Source organism: Engraulis encrasicolus, chromosome 21 (assembly GCF_034702125.1).
Source record: "Engraulis encrasicolus isolate BLACKSEA-1 chromosome 21, IST_EnEncr_1.0, whole genome shotgun sequence".
NCBI classification, from domain to species: domain Eukaryota; kingdom Metazoa; phylum Chordata; class Actinopteri; order Clupeiformes; family Engraulidae; genus Engraulis; species Engraulis encrasicolus.
The window spans coordinates 21,248,666-21,266,754 of NC_085877.1; the positions used below are offsets into that span (position 1 = coordinate 21,248,666).

The 18,089-nt window shown below is 44.5% G+C and overlaps 1 protein-coding gene across 1 annotated transcript in view; it reads left to right on the forward strand.

Annotated features, from left to right (window-relative positions):
• The window catches only part of mta2 (metastasis associated 1 family, member 2), a 67,915-nt gene that overhangs the window by 13,568 nt on the left and 36,258 nt on the right, over positions 1-18,089 (forward strand). Inside the window, exons 2-3 of the mRNA XM_063186356.1 lie at positions 3,592-3,659; positions 6,918-7,011. Coding sequence (XP_063042426.1) covers positions 3,592-3,659; positions 6,918-7,011 — 162 coding nt within the window. The remainder of the gene's footprint in view (positions 1-3,591; positions 3,660-6,917; positions 7,012-18,089) is intronic.

An 18,089-nucleotide genomic window follows, 5' to 3' on the forward strand; every position in this document is an offset into this window, starting at 1 on the left:
GAAAAGGCATAGCCTACCCTCTTAGACCCTTTTTGTCTATGCGTTACACACAGTGATCTTAAATTCTTATGTCTGCTCCTATTTTGTTTTATTATTTTCATTATATAGACCCCTGCATGAGGGACAAATGAAACTGTGTTGTAAACAGAAATGATTCACTGTACTGCATTTTTTGACAATGACATGTACTACTATTATACATGTCATGGGTAAAATGGGTAGCCTTATTTCTCAAAATATAAATGGCTGAAATGTTTTGGCCCAGGCCTATAGTTTCTCCATTCGCCAATGTCATACTGTACTCATTGTTTTGCCATTTTGCATTCACGCTGTGTGAATACAACCCCCACCCCCCCACCCCCCCACCCCAAAGGCCAGCGTGAGAAGGACCCCCCCCCCCCCCCCCCTCCCGGAAAAAAAAAAATCCCGGTTGCCCCAAAATTTCCAAAGTTTCCAAAATTTCTGTGGGAAACACTGTAACTTGTTTGTGGACACTGGACAGTCACCACTCACCACAGCCGTGGCTTGTGGTTACATTCCACTTGCTCTAGTCAGATATATATTTTCTGGCTCCACATTTGCGATTTCAAGTGGGCCCCAAGTTGGAAAAGGTTGGGAAACCCTGCCCTAGAGGGTGTGAGGGAGCCCTAGGGGGGCATTGAGAAGGATACAGCTGAGAGTGGGGTGTGTGTGTGCTGAGATGACATTGAGGAGCATTAGTATGTTTTAATTTTGTAATTCTAAGGGGGCATTGGAAGGCTTATGATATGATGGTTGAGAACAACTGGTCTAGACCCAAGAAAGACTTGTACCTGCCAACCATAACCACTGTCTTGGGTACAATCTGTGGTCCGTTTCTTGTCTGCCCCGTTCCCAGCCCAGCAGAGGGGTTACCCACTGAAGCTTTTAAAAGCTGGGCTGGGCTGGGCCTGGCTGGGCTGGGCTCTGGTGTTCAGCACTGGAGCTCAGGTTGTGTGATAAGGCCAGACTGCCGGGAAATGATAAACCTGACCCCCAACTGGAGTATAAAGAAAGTTACTACTTTTGTGCCAGACAATCTGAAACATCCCATCCTATGAACCTTGACTGTGAGATGTGTTTGTGGTTGTCAGTCAGATTAAGATGCATTTTGTCATTGGCAGTTGAATTATTACCAGGTGTGTGTTCCAGTAATGTAAGTTATAAAATAACTGAAACCAATTTGTTGTTATCGGGGCCGTATTATTACTATCATTCCCAACAACAATCGCAGTGCAACACAAAAAAAGAATGGGGGGGGGGTGCTCTCTCTCCCTGTCTGTCTGTCTGTGGAATGTAGCCTTTATCCTTGTAGTGGATGTGTGCATTGTGTGTGTATATGGGATTAAGTGTGGAGAGTCGTGGGAACTGTGGTGACCAGTGGGACAGTGACAGGCAACCCACTGATGGTCACTCAAGGTTACTGTGTGTGTTTGTGTGTGCGTGCATGTGTGTGGTGTAAAGCCGTGTTTCTCAACGATGGCTCTACAGCTCCCCAGGGGGTGTGTGGGAGCCCTAGGTGGGTGTCAAGAAGGATACAGCTCAGAGGGGACTGCTTTGTTGCCATTGGGGGGCATTAGTCCATTTTGTCTCTTACTTATGGGGGACATTGGCACGGTTATGATGAGATCAGGGGGCGTTGGCAGGCTTATGATGATGTCCAGGGGGCGTTTATTAAAAAAAGGTTGAGACAAGGTTGAGGTTGGTGTAAGGTGTGGAGTGCCAGGGTCAAGGGCAAAGGAAGCAGCCTGGTGGATGAGGATAGCGCTGTGCCACCCCCTGAAGCCCACTGTCACTGCTTAACGATTGGGTATCTGCTTGTGCCAAGCCTAGGACGTTAGACGCACACACTCGCACACGTCTGATCCATGTCTGTCCTTTTGCAAGTGAGGGGAGCACGCATGTAAACTCACACGTTCTGCACCTTTTGGGAAGTGGCGAGAGAATACAGTAGTTTACACTGTCAACAAGAGTACTGTGTGTGTGTGCGTGTGTGTGTGCGTGTGCGCACTCAGCAGTGCACCATCATAGATGTACTGCCACTCCTCATCGTACACACACACACACACACACACACACACACACACACACACACACACACACACACACACACACACACACACACACACACGGTGACATGAAATCAGTCAGAATGATGGGACTGATTTACACAGATTGTTTTGGGATGGGGTGCGCAGCAAGCACATCCAAAAACACTTTGCCATATAAGAATGTTAGGTAATCAAAAAAGGTAGGCAGTGTGCGGACCTACTGTCTTCGACTGATTTTCACAGGCCCTGAAATTGTGTGAAAGCGCAGTGAGTAAGTACAGTAGTTAGTAAGCTTACTGTGCAGTCAGCTCTGCAAACACTTCTCCGAATATGCTTCCAGTCTAGGGCTGTTCAATTATGAGAAAAATCATTATCACGATTATTTCAGTCAATATTGATGTCACGATTTTTAGACAATATTTATTTTATCAACAACCAAATTATAATGTTCCCTCCCTTCAGCAGTGTGAGTGTAGGGCCATAGAGAAACACACAGGGGTGTTCTGCATGAGTGAGGATAGCAAGCCTGCTCTGTGCTCGCAATGGCTCTAGTGTTGGGGTATTGCGCTTGGCATAACCTACCTTTTGGCAGTGTAGACAAAAAAAATATTGTTTCAACTCTTATGAAATTTGATCTTGTTTGACAGCAATATTGATATCCCGATATTAATTCGATATATTGCACAGGCAGCCCCATTCTAGTCCTAATAAAATGACTAGATGGGAAAATCAAAACGTGTGTGTGTGCGTGTGTGTGCGTGTGCGCGTGTGTGCGTGTGTGCGTGTGTGCGTGTGTGCGTGTGTGTGTGTGTGTGTGTCTCTTTGTGTGTAGCATAAGCTCCTGTGTGTTGCTTGCCAAACTTTGGGCATATGCTTTACTATGCGAGTGTGTGTGTGTGTACGTTCACAACACCCAGCCTTGTCACCCCCCTGCAAATACAGAGTTGCTTTCACGCCGTTTTCAGGGCTGTTGAGACGGTGTGAGTTGGCGGAGAGGCAATTTAAAATGAAAGTAGCAGCAATGGCTGCTGTTATCTATCCTTTTTGCTGTGCATATTACTATTGTTGTATTGTTCACACGTGTCTATTGTTTTAGTTTCACGTGAATGACTGCTTTGTTGATTATCGATGTTGGAAGATCGATTTGATCATAACACTTCGTCATGGCAAGCAATAGGGTCTGGGGATTGGAAGGGTGGCGTGCTCGATTATTGAACCAGTGGGAAAGACAGTATGGATTCTCTTCGATAGCTGAGTTGTTCTTGAGTCGTTGATGTCCCGAGGGCGTCTGATTCTGCTTTGCAGTGGACAACTAGGCCTAGTTCTTTATTTTATTTTGGCTAACCAATGTCGCAAGAGCAGTTTCATCATATTCATATTCCTCCTGAATCCCCCAACTCAAATGTGCAAAATTTTACCTCATGATTGAATGTACATTTCTGTATGTCCACAATGTGCATTTGTGCCTATGGTGTGTTTATACGTGAATTATTCATTTTTGCCATTTTCTGTCCCATTCCAGATTACGTGTACTTTGAGAACTCTTCCAGCAGCCCCTACCTGATCCGCAGAATAGAGGAGTTGAACAAGGTAAGCCATGAGCCCTTCTCACTCACTCTCTCTCTCTCTCTCTCTCTCTCACTCTCTCTCTCTCTCTCGCTCTCTCTCTCTCTCGCGCTCGCTCTCGCTCTCTCTCTCTCTCTCTCTCTCTCTCTCTCTCTCTCTCTCTCGCTCTCTCTCTCGCGCTCGCTCTCTCTCTCTCGCTCTCTCTCGTTCACTTCGTCCTGGGGCATCATTGGACCAACCCCAATACCTCAATACTTATTCCATAAACAGCAAGGCAACAGATTGCATCATATGCTCCATCACATACACTCACTCACTCACTTGCCTATGCATACACACAAGCCCAACACCACTTGCTGCTCCAATGGGCTATGGATTAAAATTCTATATTACTCCACATCACACACACGCACACTGTTTGGGCCAGATTTACAACGGCTCGGAATGTTGAATCATTTTAAATACATATGTACGTCTCTCTCGCACTCGCACTCGCTCTCGCACTCGCACTCGCACTCGCACACGCACACACACACACACACACACACACACACACACACACACACACACACACACACACACACACACACACACACACACACACACACACACACACATACACACACCATGCTCTCCACTGCTACTGTAAGCATAACTTGACAGCCCATCCCCACCGGTAAGATTTGCCAAACCCGCACTCCTAAAGTGCTTATATTATCTTACATAATGGTGGTGTGGTGGTCGTGTATGACACAGGCCTGTTTGCCTGTTCAAAGATTAAGTCCATTTATGTAACTGGCCGCCCCTGCTGGCAGCTGAAGGGCCGCTGGAGTGGCCCTGTATCCCGTGACCACCTCACTCACTCACATCTCGCAATAACTGAGATGACAACTCGTTTATTGTATTATATATTTCTGAATAGAGAGATGTCTGGGCTGGAGAGATGGTGGGGGGTGGCTGGACCTCCCCTGACCTCACCTGACACACACACACACACACACACACACACACACACACACACACACACACACACACACACACACACACACACACACACACACACACACACACACACACACACACACACACAAAGCGACTTTGAGTATCATGAAAAGCGCTATATAAAACTTGTGTATTATTATTATTATTATTTTTACACACACACACTTATGAATACACACTCAGGAGAGGGGGGAGATTATGTTTTATCATATAGAGATAAATATAGAGAGATGTATGGAGGGCTGGAGAGATGGTTGGGAGTGGAGAGAAGATCGGGTGTCATAGGGCTGCTCAATTATGAGAAGTCACTATCACGATTATTTTATATTGTCAATATTAATATCACAATGTCTTAAGACAATATTTCTTTTAAAGAGAAATAATTGTGCTAAACGAATCACACTCCCTTCAGCACTTCCTTCTGCAGAGTGAGTGGTGGGCCATAGAGAAACACACAGTGGTGTTCTACATGAGTGTTGGGTAGCAAGTCTGCTCTGTGCTCGCAATGGCTCATGTGAGGGGGAATGTATTGGGCTCAGCACAACCAACCTTTTGACAGTACAGACAAATGACAAAAATATCGATATTGTGAAATTTGATATTGTTTGATTGCTCAAACTTACTCCCAAGTTAGACATTACATTACATAGCGCTTAGCTGACACTTTCATTTATTCAAAGCGGCTTACAACTATTATTTTTCAGGGTATTGGTTACAGTCCCTGGAGCAATGTGGGGTCAGGTGCCTTGCTCAAGGGCACTTCAGCCATGGATGGAGATGTAGGGAGAGGTCAGGGGGATTCGAACCAGCAACCCCTAGAATGAAAGACCAACTCTCTAACCACTCAGCCACGGCTGCCCATAGTTAGACACACGATGTGCCGTATAAATCCATGTAATCTCAGATTCTGACACAAACCTACTCCCAACTTCTCCTCTTCTCTCCTGAAATGTACGCATTACACTTGAGCACCCAGAGACACTTCAGCAGACATTTACATTGTTCAGACCAATACACGTGCAGGCACAGTCCTCTATGGTGCATATATGAAGCTTAAGTGTGTGTGTGTGTGTGTGTGTGTGTGTGTGTGTGTGTGTGTGTGTGTGTGTGTGTGTGTGTGTGTGTGTGTGTGTGAGTGTGTGTGTGTGTGTGTGTGTGTGTGTGTGTGTGTGTGTGTGTGTGTGTGTGTGTGTGTGTGTGTGTGTGTGTGTGTGTGTGTGTGTGTGTGTGTGTGTGTGTGTGTGTGTGTGCGTGTGTGTGTTCGCACGCACGCGTGTGTGTGATGGTGTGCATGCTGTACCATAATCTATAATTGAGTGCTATAATTGAGTTTAGGGAATGACAGTAGTATGTGCACACAGAAGAGACGCTTTATAGTTGCTCATCTCTCAAACCCAAACACTCCATAATTACCATCATTATTGGCCTCCTCTCAAAGGCATTGGCGTCTTGGTGTTGATGGTGTAGTAGAGGATCTGCTTGTGTCAGTGTTTGGTGAAACGGTCCCAGCTGTGGGCAAAAAGTCAAAACTTAAGTTTCACTGCACTGTGTCAAATGCAAACATGTGTTAGACCAGAGATGTGTTTGTGCGATGTCATTGATGGTATGGCTTCAAAATTGTTGTTGCTTTACATTTGAGTAGCTAAGGTGTCACTCAAGAGTAACTTGAAAAATTGAAGCAAACAGTTTTCTACTTGTTCTGGAGAATAACTACAGCTAACAAAAGCAAAGGTGTCCTTTAAAAAATGTATTCTTAAGCAGTCCGTTTGATGGTGTAATTTCAGCCAACTTGTATTCTCTCTCTCTCTCTCTCTCTCTCTCTCTCTCTCTCTCTCTCTCTCTCTCTCTCTCTCTCTCTCGGTCTGCTGATATGGGTAGATTTTAATTTAATTTGTGCTCAACAAAAATGGTGTGAAAATAGAGAGGTTTGTGATGGATGTCAATTGTTTATGCTAATGAAGCTATTCATTACTAAATGCACCAATTTGCATCCAATCATTCCAAATAAAATGTTCACACTAAATCGCCTGGAGAAAAAAAACCTTGACTGAAGCACAAAGGAAAGCTCTATTGGCAACTGTGTATTTTTGTTTCTTCTACTGCCCTGTGATGGTTTCATTGTTTAGAATTCAATAATTATGTTATGCAAACATGCGTAGTAGTGTCCAGTCCTGCTGTACGATTAACCAATTTGTACAGCTACGCATTTTTTGAATGGCTGTCCCTGTTAACTTCAGCCAGTGAGTAACACATTATGTCTCGTTTTCCCATTCCTGACAGACGGCTAATGGCAACGTGGAGGCCAAGGTGGTGTGCCTGTTCCGGAGGAGGGACATCTCTGGCAACCTCAACACCCTGGCGGACAGCAATGCCCGTAAGTACCATCACCTTGCACACTTCTCTTCTCTTCACATTATATGTATGGGCTTGGCCATGGCTGAAACGGCTAAGGCACCGCACTGTTGCACCCTGGTACCCGGGTTCGATTCTGACCCAAGGTCATTTCCTGATCCTCCCGCGTCTCTCTGTCCCACTTACTTCCTGTTGCTGTTTTGTTGTTGTTGTTCTTCTTCTTCTTTTTGTGCGGTCCTATCCACTAAAAAGGCATGAAAGTCCCTGAAGAAATAAACTAATATTAATATTTGTTTGTTTGTTTGACATTTTTGAGCCTTTGTTTGAGCCTGTTGAGACAGGAAATTAATTTGACAGAGAGAAGGGGTGGTAGGGTTGAGAAAAATGCACCTGGCCTTATTCTAACCTGGGCCCCCATGGGTGTCTGTCCATTTATGTTCCACTGATATCTTTGCTTGCGTGCCGCAACTCCATATGTCGCTGCGTTGGTTGTTCGGTCGGCTAGAGACCAGTTGGCTTCTTGGAGAGTTTGCACTCCCCGTAGGTCTGTTGACCTTGTGGAGAGTGAAAGTGAAAGCAACACTTTACTGCGTCAGACTGAAACCTCCCCTGACTAAATTAGTGTTCAGCTGATTTTACAGCCTCATTGACTTCCAGGTAGCAAGTGTTGGCCTACTGTAACTCCGAGCCCATTGTTTTTTGAATTAATGAATGTCCATACAGTGAAAACATGTGACCATTCGGGTCTTGCCAACTTCTCCGAGCAGTGGGCAGTCAGCTGTGCAACTCTCCTGTGGGATTGGGCCTTTGTTATCGGCTTAGGGGTTAAGGTGTTGGACCCAAGGCACAGAGGGTCAAGGGTTGAATTTCAGGGCTTCTTGTCCTCAGGGCCAGCGATCCATGACTGCGGTGTGACTTAAAACTTTTGAGTTCTCATAATGATATTACAACTATTCTGAGCGATTTTTAACACCCCATTCTATGGGAGCTGTTGAATGGGTTAAAGGACGGATGACAAATGTCACCAAGTAAATTCCTCTGATGACGAAGAGTCTCTTTTTTTTCCCGCTCCGTCCCCCGCTGTTGTCACCTACCACTGACAGTTACAGTTGAGTAGGCAAAGTAGTCTCCACAGCAGCGAAAGGGTTAATTCGGTGCATAGTCAAATCGAAACAAGAGTTACACGTGTGGCCATGTGTCCAGATGTCTGTGTCGTCTCAAGTGTCTGCCTGTTCATCACCATCTCTACACACTTGGCCATTCTCCTCTATCAACCTGTCTGATCCAATCCCCATTCCAAGTGTTGGTGGCAGGGCAAACCAGTGTCCCCATCCAGCTCCCCAAGTGTGTACTGTAGTGCTTTGGGTGTCTGTTATGGCTGGGGTGCGGGTGCCATTGTGGTTATTTGCTATTTAGCTGTTTACATGGTGGGGATGTGCAGTGCAGTGCAGTGTAGTGGGCTGCTGCTGCTGGAGGGATAAGGCAGTAGTGTAGTTGGTGGCAGAGTAGAAGTGATTGCTGGGGTGGTGCAGGTTCCAGCTACGGGTACAGTCACTTGGCATGTATCGGTTTAGAGGGATGCCCAGTCAGTGTAGTAGGGTGCTGCTTGTGCTGGATGGAGGAGGCATCTTGGAGGAGACGGTCTGGTGTAGTGTGGTGGTTGGTGGGAGAGTAGGCACTGGCTGTTTACACGCGTGTAGATGCCTGGGGCCCGTTTCGCGAAAGCATTGTTGCTAACCAGTTAACCAGTTGTCAATGGGAAATTGCACTGAAATCAAGTAAGTTGCTAACCTGGTTAACTAATTAGTAATGATGCTGTCGAGAAACGCCCCCGCTCCAGTGTGGTGTAGTGAAGTTAGGGCTGGGCGATATGGAAAAAAAGCTATATCACGATATGGATTACTTTATATCACGATACCGATATATATCCCGATATAGCACAATTACATACCTTTTCAGTTATTCTCTTTATTTGCTCTTTATTTTTTCATGTCGCAAAACCACCTTTCTTTAAAATGTATCTTTTTATTCAAATTTTTACAGTTACATGAACTTATAGTGTGTATTGTGACAACATGAAATGTAGTTAAATGATGTTAAATTGTATAAAATTGATAAAATTACTATCACGATATAAATTAAGTAGGAGAAAGGTCACGATATACACTTTTATATCACGATAACGATTAGGGCTGGGTTCAAAAGATCGAATCGCGATCCAATATCGATTCACGTTCGATAAGTGTGATATCGATTCACAATTTTGTGGATCGATTTTTTGCCGATGATTATAGGTGCTATTTTCTCAACCACATCCTGTAGCCTTCTTCCACATTCATGGTGACTACATGCACAAATACAGACAGCCTGTTCAAGTAAATAGTGCCAGTGTTTTCCCACCTTTCTCTCTCATACCAAGTTTCCCACTTCTTTCTCTCATACCAAGGTGCTTCATGTTTGTGTGGTTATCAAAGGTTGAGATGTTTAGGTTTTTTTAACCGGTCTTAGAATTTTACGCATAAATGGGTTAAAGTGACAACCCAGCAATACAGAAGATCGATATTGAATCGAATCGAATCTGATCGTGGATCGAATTGGATCGTGACCTTCTGGATCGGAATCGAATCGATCCAGGAAATTTGGATCGATTCCCAGCCCTAATAACAATATATATCATATTGCCCAGCCCTAAGTGAAGTGCTGCTGAATGGAGACCTCTGGAGGGAGGCAGGGTGGTGCGGTGTGGTGCAGTGTGGTGGTTGGTGGGATAGTAGGCACTGGCAGGGGTGTGATTGTGGACCGTCCAGGCCTGAAGAAGCTTGGCCCAATGTGGTCTGAGAGGGACATGGGTGCGCGCACACGCACACACACACACACACACTTGCACTCACATGTGCGCACATGCATGCATTTTGGCTCTTGCGCACGCTCACACCATGCATTTTCTCTCTCATTCATGCACACATGCGCACATGCATGCACACATACAGACACACACACACACACACACACACACATCCACATCCACACAGTCCCCCATGCCTCCCCCTCTCCTCTCCTCTCCCTTGCGGGTACACCAGACACGGTCTCTCTGGCTCGCCAGCATCTGTGGGGAGAGGCAGAGCAGAGGCGCTGGAGCTGCTGTGTTTGTCTCTCTGTGGCCAGATTGTAATGGGATCCTGTAGTGTACTCCTCCTCCATCTACTGTACACACACACACGCACACGCACACTTACACACACGCACACACACGCTTACACTCGCACTTACACAGATGCTGGCTCAGTGTTCCTGATCTACTTGCAGTCAGCCATAACAAATATTTGTGTCTCCTGCTGTGTGTGTGTGTGTCCATGTGTGTGCGCGCGTGCGTGTGCGTGGCAACTCCTCTAGAAGGAGTTGTCGATGACCCCTTTCGCACGTTAGGAGAGGTTATGAATATATGCTGCTTCTTCCAACACGATAGCAGCACTGGGGTGTCAAAGTATGGAACAAAAGGTGGCAAAAGGTCATGATCGCCCATGTCTGCAAGTGGCCTGTGTCTGCTGTGTTCATATGTGTCTGCGCGCGTCAGTCTGTGTCTGCTCATTCATTGGTGTCTGCGTTTTGTCAGTCTGCCTGTCTGTCAGTGTCTGCGCGTGTTCGTCTGTGTCTGCGCGTGTTCGTCTGTGTCTGCGCGCGTTCGTCTGTGTCTGCGTGTCCTCTGTCTCTGCATGCATCAATCAGTGTATGTCCATTTGTCCGTGTGTGCGTGTCCGTCTGTGTCTGTGGTCTGTGACTGTGGACAGACACAGAGCAGTCAATGGAGCAGACAGACCTGTATATCCACCACAGACTGAGGCACACCAGCAGCAGGACACTGCACTTCACTGAATTGCATTGCATTGCATTACAATACACTTACCTGAGTTTTTTTTTCAAGTAGAATTGGGACTTGCATTATCCCTCAGCTTGCTGGTGCATCACAGTGGGACAGACATCACTGAAAAGGAGAGGCTGGAGCACACTGCAGCTTAGTTTTCAAGACTTTATTCTGTGCACACACCCGACTGAAGAAGGTGTAGCAACACAGAAACGTTAGAGTCAAAAGTGACCCTGAAGAAGGTGTAGCTAGCAACACCAAAGCGTTAGTCGGGTGTGTGCACAGAATAAAGTCTTGAATACTAGGCTGCAGCGTGCTCCAGCCTCTCCTTTTCAGCTTTTTTCCAAGCTTTATCCTTAGTTATATCCCCGAAACGCGGAGCGTCGGGGATGTAATGGTTTTGCGTGCACCGCCGCCGCCGCGTAAGGTCTTTCGTGTTAACGCGATAACTTTTGAACGGATGTTTGGATTTGTCCCAGATTTGGTGTGTGAATGCTCTAAGGTGGGTTCATGAACTGATTCAAGTTTGGAGGTTAACACTTTCAAGATGGCCGAATTCAAGATGGCCGAATTTTTGTTTGGTCCATAACTTCTGACCGGGTGGATGGATTTGTCCCAGATTTGGTGTGTGAATGTTCTAGGGTAGGTTCATGAACTGATTCGAGTTTGGAGGTCAACAATTTCAAGATGTCCGAATTCAAGATGGCCGAATTTTTGTTTGGCCCATTACTTCTGACCGGGTGGATGGATTTGTCCCAGATTTGGTGTGTGAATGCTGCAGGGTAGGTTCATGAACTGATTCGAGTTTGGAGGTCAACACTTTCAAAATGGTGGAATTTTTATTTGGCCCATAACTTCTGACTGGGTGGATTGATTTGCCCGGTAACTCTTTAATTTAATGGTTCACCATTTCAGTGGATCTACCATATCAGGTTAGGCCTACAGTGTAATAACCAGTGTAACAATATTTAATACCATGTAATACTAGTGTAATACCAGAGTAAAAATAGGCAATACCAGGTACAGTGTAATAACCAGTGTAACAATATGTAATACCATGTAATTCTAGTGTAATACCAGTGTACAAATCATGTAATACCACTTACACACAAATAGACACACAAATAGCCTACATGATATAAGTACAAAATTGGTACATGGTGTCACACTGGTATGACGTGGTATTAAATATTGTTACACTGGTTATTACACTGTACCTAATGTGGTATATCCACTGTAATAGTGAACCATTAAAACAGTGTTACCATTTGCCCCATTTTTTCCTTCATTTTCACAATAGTCATTTGGTTTTAAGCCTCTGCACGTCATTGATCTATGTATAGATATTAAATATATTTATTTTATATTTTGTATTTATCATAAACGTTCATGAACGGGAGTGGTAGGAATGATTGGGGACTGGAAGCGTCGCGTTTCGGGGATATACCTTAAGCAGTCGAAGGCGACTGCACAGGCAGTCTAGTTATTACATGGTATTGGTTATAGTCCCTGTAGCAGTGCGAGGTTAGGAACCTTGCTCAAGATCACTGCCCCCCTTTAATGAAGGTGTGTATGGGTGACCACATGCATACTGGTAAGGGTGGGATTCGAACATGCAACCCTCTGGTTTAAAGGCAAACTCCCTGAGCATCAGACCAGCCTGAGCCTCACACAACACGGGTAAGGACAGTGAGAATGTAATGAAGTTTTGTTGTTTTTTGAGTTTGGGCAGCAGTGTGCCAGGAGAGGACATTTTAAGGTTCACCTCAGGATAGCCCACACCAAATGTCACCTTTTTCCAGCCTCTCCCGTTTTGTCATCTCTCCACGCCTCTTTCTCTCGACTAGAGACTCACCTGCGACACACACACACACAAACGCACACGCACACACACACACTCACACACACTCTCTAAACTGCTGATTTGCATATTTTGGTTGTCAAGGTCACAGCCGGTTTCTCCTACAGCACTTTGGGGCGTCCTCTAATCTCGCATTAATCCCACAGATATGCAACAACTCTGCACGCTACCCATGCAGCTGCAGCTACAGTAGCTACTATACTGCTACTCCTACTCCACTCTACTCTACTCCAGAGTAGCATTGTGGCAGTAGTTAAGTAGGTATCCTTTATAATGTGTGAGGCAGGGCTTGACAATGTGAAGCCCTGGTGTGAGGATACCTACTTTTATTTATTCATAAATAAACATATGCAACATCACAGATATGCAGCAACTCCGCACGCTACCCATGCAGCTACAGCTGCAGTAGCTACTATATATTAGAGGTGCACCGAAATGAAAATGTGTGGCCGAAACCGAAACCGAATAATAATTAAAGGCCAACTTCCGATAAAACTCAGTTTTACTCACTCCTTTCGAAGATCAGACGGTCATCCCAAGTTAAACTCACTTGCAAGGCTCTCATAGCGGTGCGTCAACTCTCCTGGCTGTTTCCCGGTGTTTCCCAATTTACATAAATAATGCAGAGAAACGAGCGAATCACGAAAGCCTTTCTGTGTTTCGTCACGTCAAAAGAAGGCGTTGCCCACAAAGGTTTATATCGACCCATTTATCTAAAAACATGTCGAGTAATTTTTTTCTGCTTGTTTTCAAAACAAGCAACGTCTGGTGGCCCGAAACATAGCTTAGCTTAGCTATCAGCTGGTTGCTACTCTCAGGTACACACACAGCACAAAGCCTCATACATAAAGCCAGCTCACTCTGGTTGCTCCGTGCCTGCTGCTCGCCTAGGGGTCGCTGTCGAAAGAGCACAGCCCTGAATGGAGCCTGCACGCCTCCATTGGCGCCCCTATAGTGCAGTACCACCCGGGGAAGTGGCGACTCTGTTTTCCATTACATTCTCTCCAAGTACTGGAGGACTGAGCCAATCAGAGACTCGTTTCTTCGAGAGCAGGAGGAGTGAGCCAATCAGAGACGCATTTCCACGAGAAACACGGAACACTCTCTCGTTTCTCCACAAGCCACCTTGCCAGCTTGCAAAAACGTCTTGAAACAAAGCAACCAGAACGTTTTTTAAAACAGGACCAACGCGTAACACATTCAATAACAATAGGGAACACGGCAATATTAATTAAATGACGTTGAGAGACCATCTTTAATAACTTGGCCGAATACCGAAACCGAAACTGAATATTACAATTCTGTAAAAATTTAGGTTTTTCACTATTTTTAAATATTGCTTAAATCTATGGTTTACAATAAATGTTTTGACATGTTTTTCAAAGAAAATATGTGTATTTGAAGTCTTCAAATGTTAGAGTAGAACTGAAATTAGTTTAAAAAATGCCCATTTTCAATTCATTTTCTATTTGGCCTCCAATTCGGCTACTCAATTGGCTTTCGGCCGAAAACCGAAAGTGTATTTTTTTGCGTTTTCGGGCAAATATTTTCTGCAGCCGAATTTTCGGTGCACCTCTACTATATATACTCTGCTGAGCAGGACTGCCACCACTCCTCCTACTCCACTACACTCTACTTATATACGTGTGAGAATACTTACTTTATATTGATATACGCCACATGCCACCCATGCAGTCACAACAGTACAGCTGCAGTAGGTACTATACTCTACTGGGGTGCAATTCTGGAAAGCGAAGTTGTTAGCAGTTACCAACTTTGGTAGTTGCCAATGGGAAATTGCATTGCAACCAACAAAGTAGCTAACATAGTTAGCAACTACGCTTTCCAGAAATGCACCCCTGAGCAGCACTGCCACTCCTACTCCACTACACTCTACTCCTTATATACGTGTGAGAATACTTACTTTATATTGATATACGCCACACGCCACCCATGCAGTCACAACAGTACAGCTGCAGTAGCTACTATACTCTACTGAGCAGTACTGCCACTCCTACTCCTACTCCACTCCAGAGTAGCATTGTAGCAATAGATTAGTAGGTGTCGTTTATATACGTGTGAGGATACTTGCTTTTATATATTGATAAAACAGAGTGCAATGGCACAGATATGTAACAGCGCCACACAGCACCCATACAGCATAGCTACAGTAGCTACTACTACACTCAGCTGAGCAGGACTGCCACTCCTACACCACTCCACTCCAGTCCAGAGTACCGTTGTAGCGATAGTTAAGTAGGTGTCCCTTTATATATGTGCAAGGATACTTATTTTCATATAATGATTAAACACAGATGTGCAACACCACACGCCACCTGTCGCAACAGTACAGCTACAGTAACTACTAAACTCTGCATATGTGTATGTTTATTTCATTTATTTTTTTAATCTGCACTTAGAACTCCACTTAAAAAAATGGATTAATATATACGTATTACAGTGTTTCCCATACATTGAGGAAACTATGGCGGCCCGCCATAGTTTAAATTTGGCCGCCATAGTTTGCGAAAATGTAAAAAAAAAAAAAAAAAAAAATTTTTTTTGTTTTTGTTTTTTTTTTTTTAAAACGATTTCCGTTTTTGTTAAAAACGATTTGAATTACGATTTCCTTCGCATTTTCCTCCTGGAGTAAATACATCCTATAGAGAAAACCACAAGTGCTTGAAAGAGGGATCAAAAGCCTAGTCAAGTTGTTAACTTGGGTTTGGGCAGGGACGCAGGAAGTGGGGTGCTCCGGGTGCTGGACAACAGACGCAGCTGCATCATAGCCTTTCTACCTGCATCACTTGTGTATTAGGCCTACCCTAAATTCAGACATAGTTTTTTCCCTCGTTATTATTCTAAAATAGAAACACAAAATATGAATATTTTCTACTTTTTTAATACTTATAAGTAGTTTGAAATGTTAATGCAATTTTGGTTTGAAATGAGTGATAAACTTTTAGACCCCAACCAGACCGGAACAGTGGTGTAGAACGGTGCAGCCAGTGACGCGGGAGAGATGTTTGTTTTGTTTAGCTTGTGGTGTCAAGGTAGTAATAAATGTGGTATTAACAGCGATATGTTGGCTTGGGCATGCATCAACATACACGGTCTTAAACCCATTGGAGGAGCTAACTTGTTGTGAAGAGAAGTCTCATCACTTTGGTGATCAAACACGGACCAACTAAGCAAGGAATTAGGTAAAGAGGAAAGCGATTACCGGTCCTGTTACATCGCGGGGAAACTTGCACCTTTGTCACAAATACCCCAGGCACAATTTCCAATCATATTTTAATAATAATACGACCGTATCTCGCTAACTACTTGAAAACATGAAAACTGTCCGAGGTTTGTCCGAGGTTGTCCTTTTGCTGCGCTGTGATTGGTCAAAAAGCACTTTAGGGAGGGCCTTAGCCAAAGGTGTAAAGTGCGACGGGAGAAGGGAATGTAACCAAAATTGTGCATCGTGTCAGGTACTGTAAGAAGTGACTTGTGTTTCTTGCAGTGGAGATTGGATTCGTAGTAGCACGTTGGTAGGCTAGGTCTTGCCTATTGCTGGTGAAGTCTATCTTAGCCTCGGAGTTTGCTATGGGGTGAATCTGTAGCACAGCCGATGTTGTGCGTGGCTTGTCTATCAACTGTTGCCAAAGTTGAATTGCCGCGGTGTGAAATGGCTGTGCTATTGTGCGATTGTTAGACTTTTGTAGTGGTGGCGATTTGTTCCTTTTGCCTCTTGCTGCTGATTTGACCACCGTTTAGCCTATGGCCTACGTCAAATGCAAACTAAAGGTGGCTTTCACACTCTCCCTGTATCAATAGCCAGCAATGGCACGAGCTGCTTTGGCGCTTAGCCTACTTCTCTCGCCGATCACAGCACAAACTCTTTGGCCGTCAGAGTGTAATCACATACGGGAAGCAGTATGCCTGTCTGTCTGTCGTGCGTGCTTTTGTGCGCGACAGGGAGACAGGGCAGTTGTCCTGATCGTATGCATCTTGAGATACACAGTCGCAATTGCAAGACAATCTAAATTGTTTGAAAGCCCGGTCACCTCTCACAAGTGCATCGCATAGCCTAGTCATGTATTTCTACTAATTTCACACATTGTAGACTGCCCATGGAGAAGAGAGAAACTGTCACGGCAGCGCGATTTGCTCTTGAACACGCCCTCACCTCCACATTAGGTGCGCGTTTCCCTTCCGCAAGAAGAACTTAATCATTTTGAAGTGAAATGTTAAACAAAAAAAAGGTAAAATCTAGTCATCCTTGGTTAGGCTACATAAAACATGAAGAAGTTAGTCAGATGGGATTCGCCATTCTTCATCCTAAAATTGATTAGAATGCAGGAAATTGCATCTAAAAAACACATTTTTTTTTTTCCTGGGAGAGGACTCCCAGAGCCTCCGCCGACCACAGCACCCCCTGGTCAAAATGAGTTCCTGCGTTCCTGGGTTTGGGAGCAATATAAAAAAAAACTTCAGAGAAGGGACAGTTGGGATGAGTTTACTAACACTCCCCAGGCTTTGTTTTACAGTTGTAATGAGTTAGGTGACAGGCCTTCATTGACACAGCAGAGGAGACATCGGGCTGCATATAGAAATGAATGTGAATATAGACATAAATGTGTAATATGTTGTTCAGCCCTTTTAATGGAAGGAATTTTGAAAAACTGGCCCTGTGACCAGCACCCCTCATGTAGAATGTGTACGCCTATGTGTGTGGGGGAAAAGGCATAGCCTACCCTCTTAGACCCTTTTTGTCTATGCGTTACACACAGTGATCTTAAATTCTTATCTCTGCTCCTATTTTGTTTTATTATTGTTTTCATTATATAGACCCCTGCATGAGGGACAAATGAAACTGTGTTGTAAACAGAAATGATTTACTGTACTGCATTTTTTGACAATGACAATGTACTACTATTATACATGTCATGGGTAAAATGGGTAGCCTTATTTCTCAAAATATAAATGGCTGAAATGTTGGCCCAGGCCTATAGTTTCTCCATTCGCCAATGTCATACTGTACTCATTGTTTTGCCGTTTTGCATTCACGCTGTGTGAATACAACTCAGCCCCCCCCCTGGAAAAAAATCCCTGCTGCCCCCATAGTTTCCAAAATTTCTGTGGGAAACACTGTTTTAGCTAAAACTGTTTACGTGTAAACAGAGGCCCGAATGGATGCATTTTTAAAAATAGCCATATGTATGTGAATTGGGTTTTCGTAGCTCTCATTTATATGAATGGGCATACTTTTTTCCATTCAAAATTACATTCACATGACATGCTGATAAAAAATAGTCAACACAAGTGGGCATGGAATATTGGATCATTCATTGTTTTACTCACAGTTGATATCTGGGCTTCTGCCTCTAAA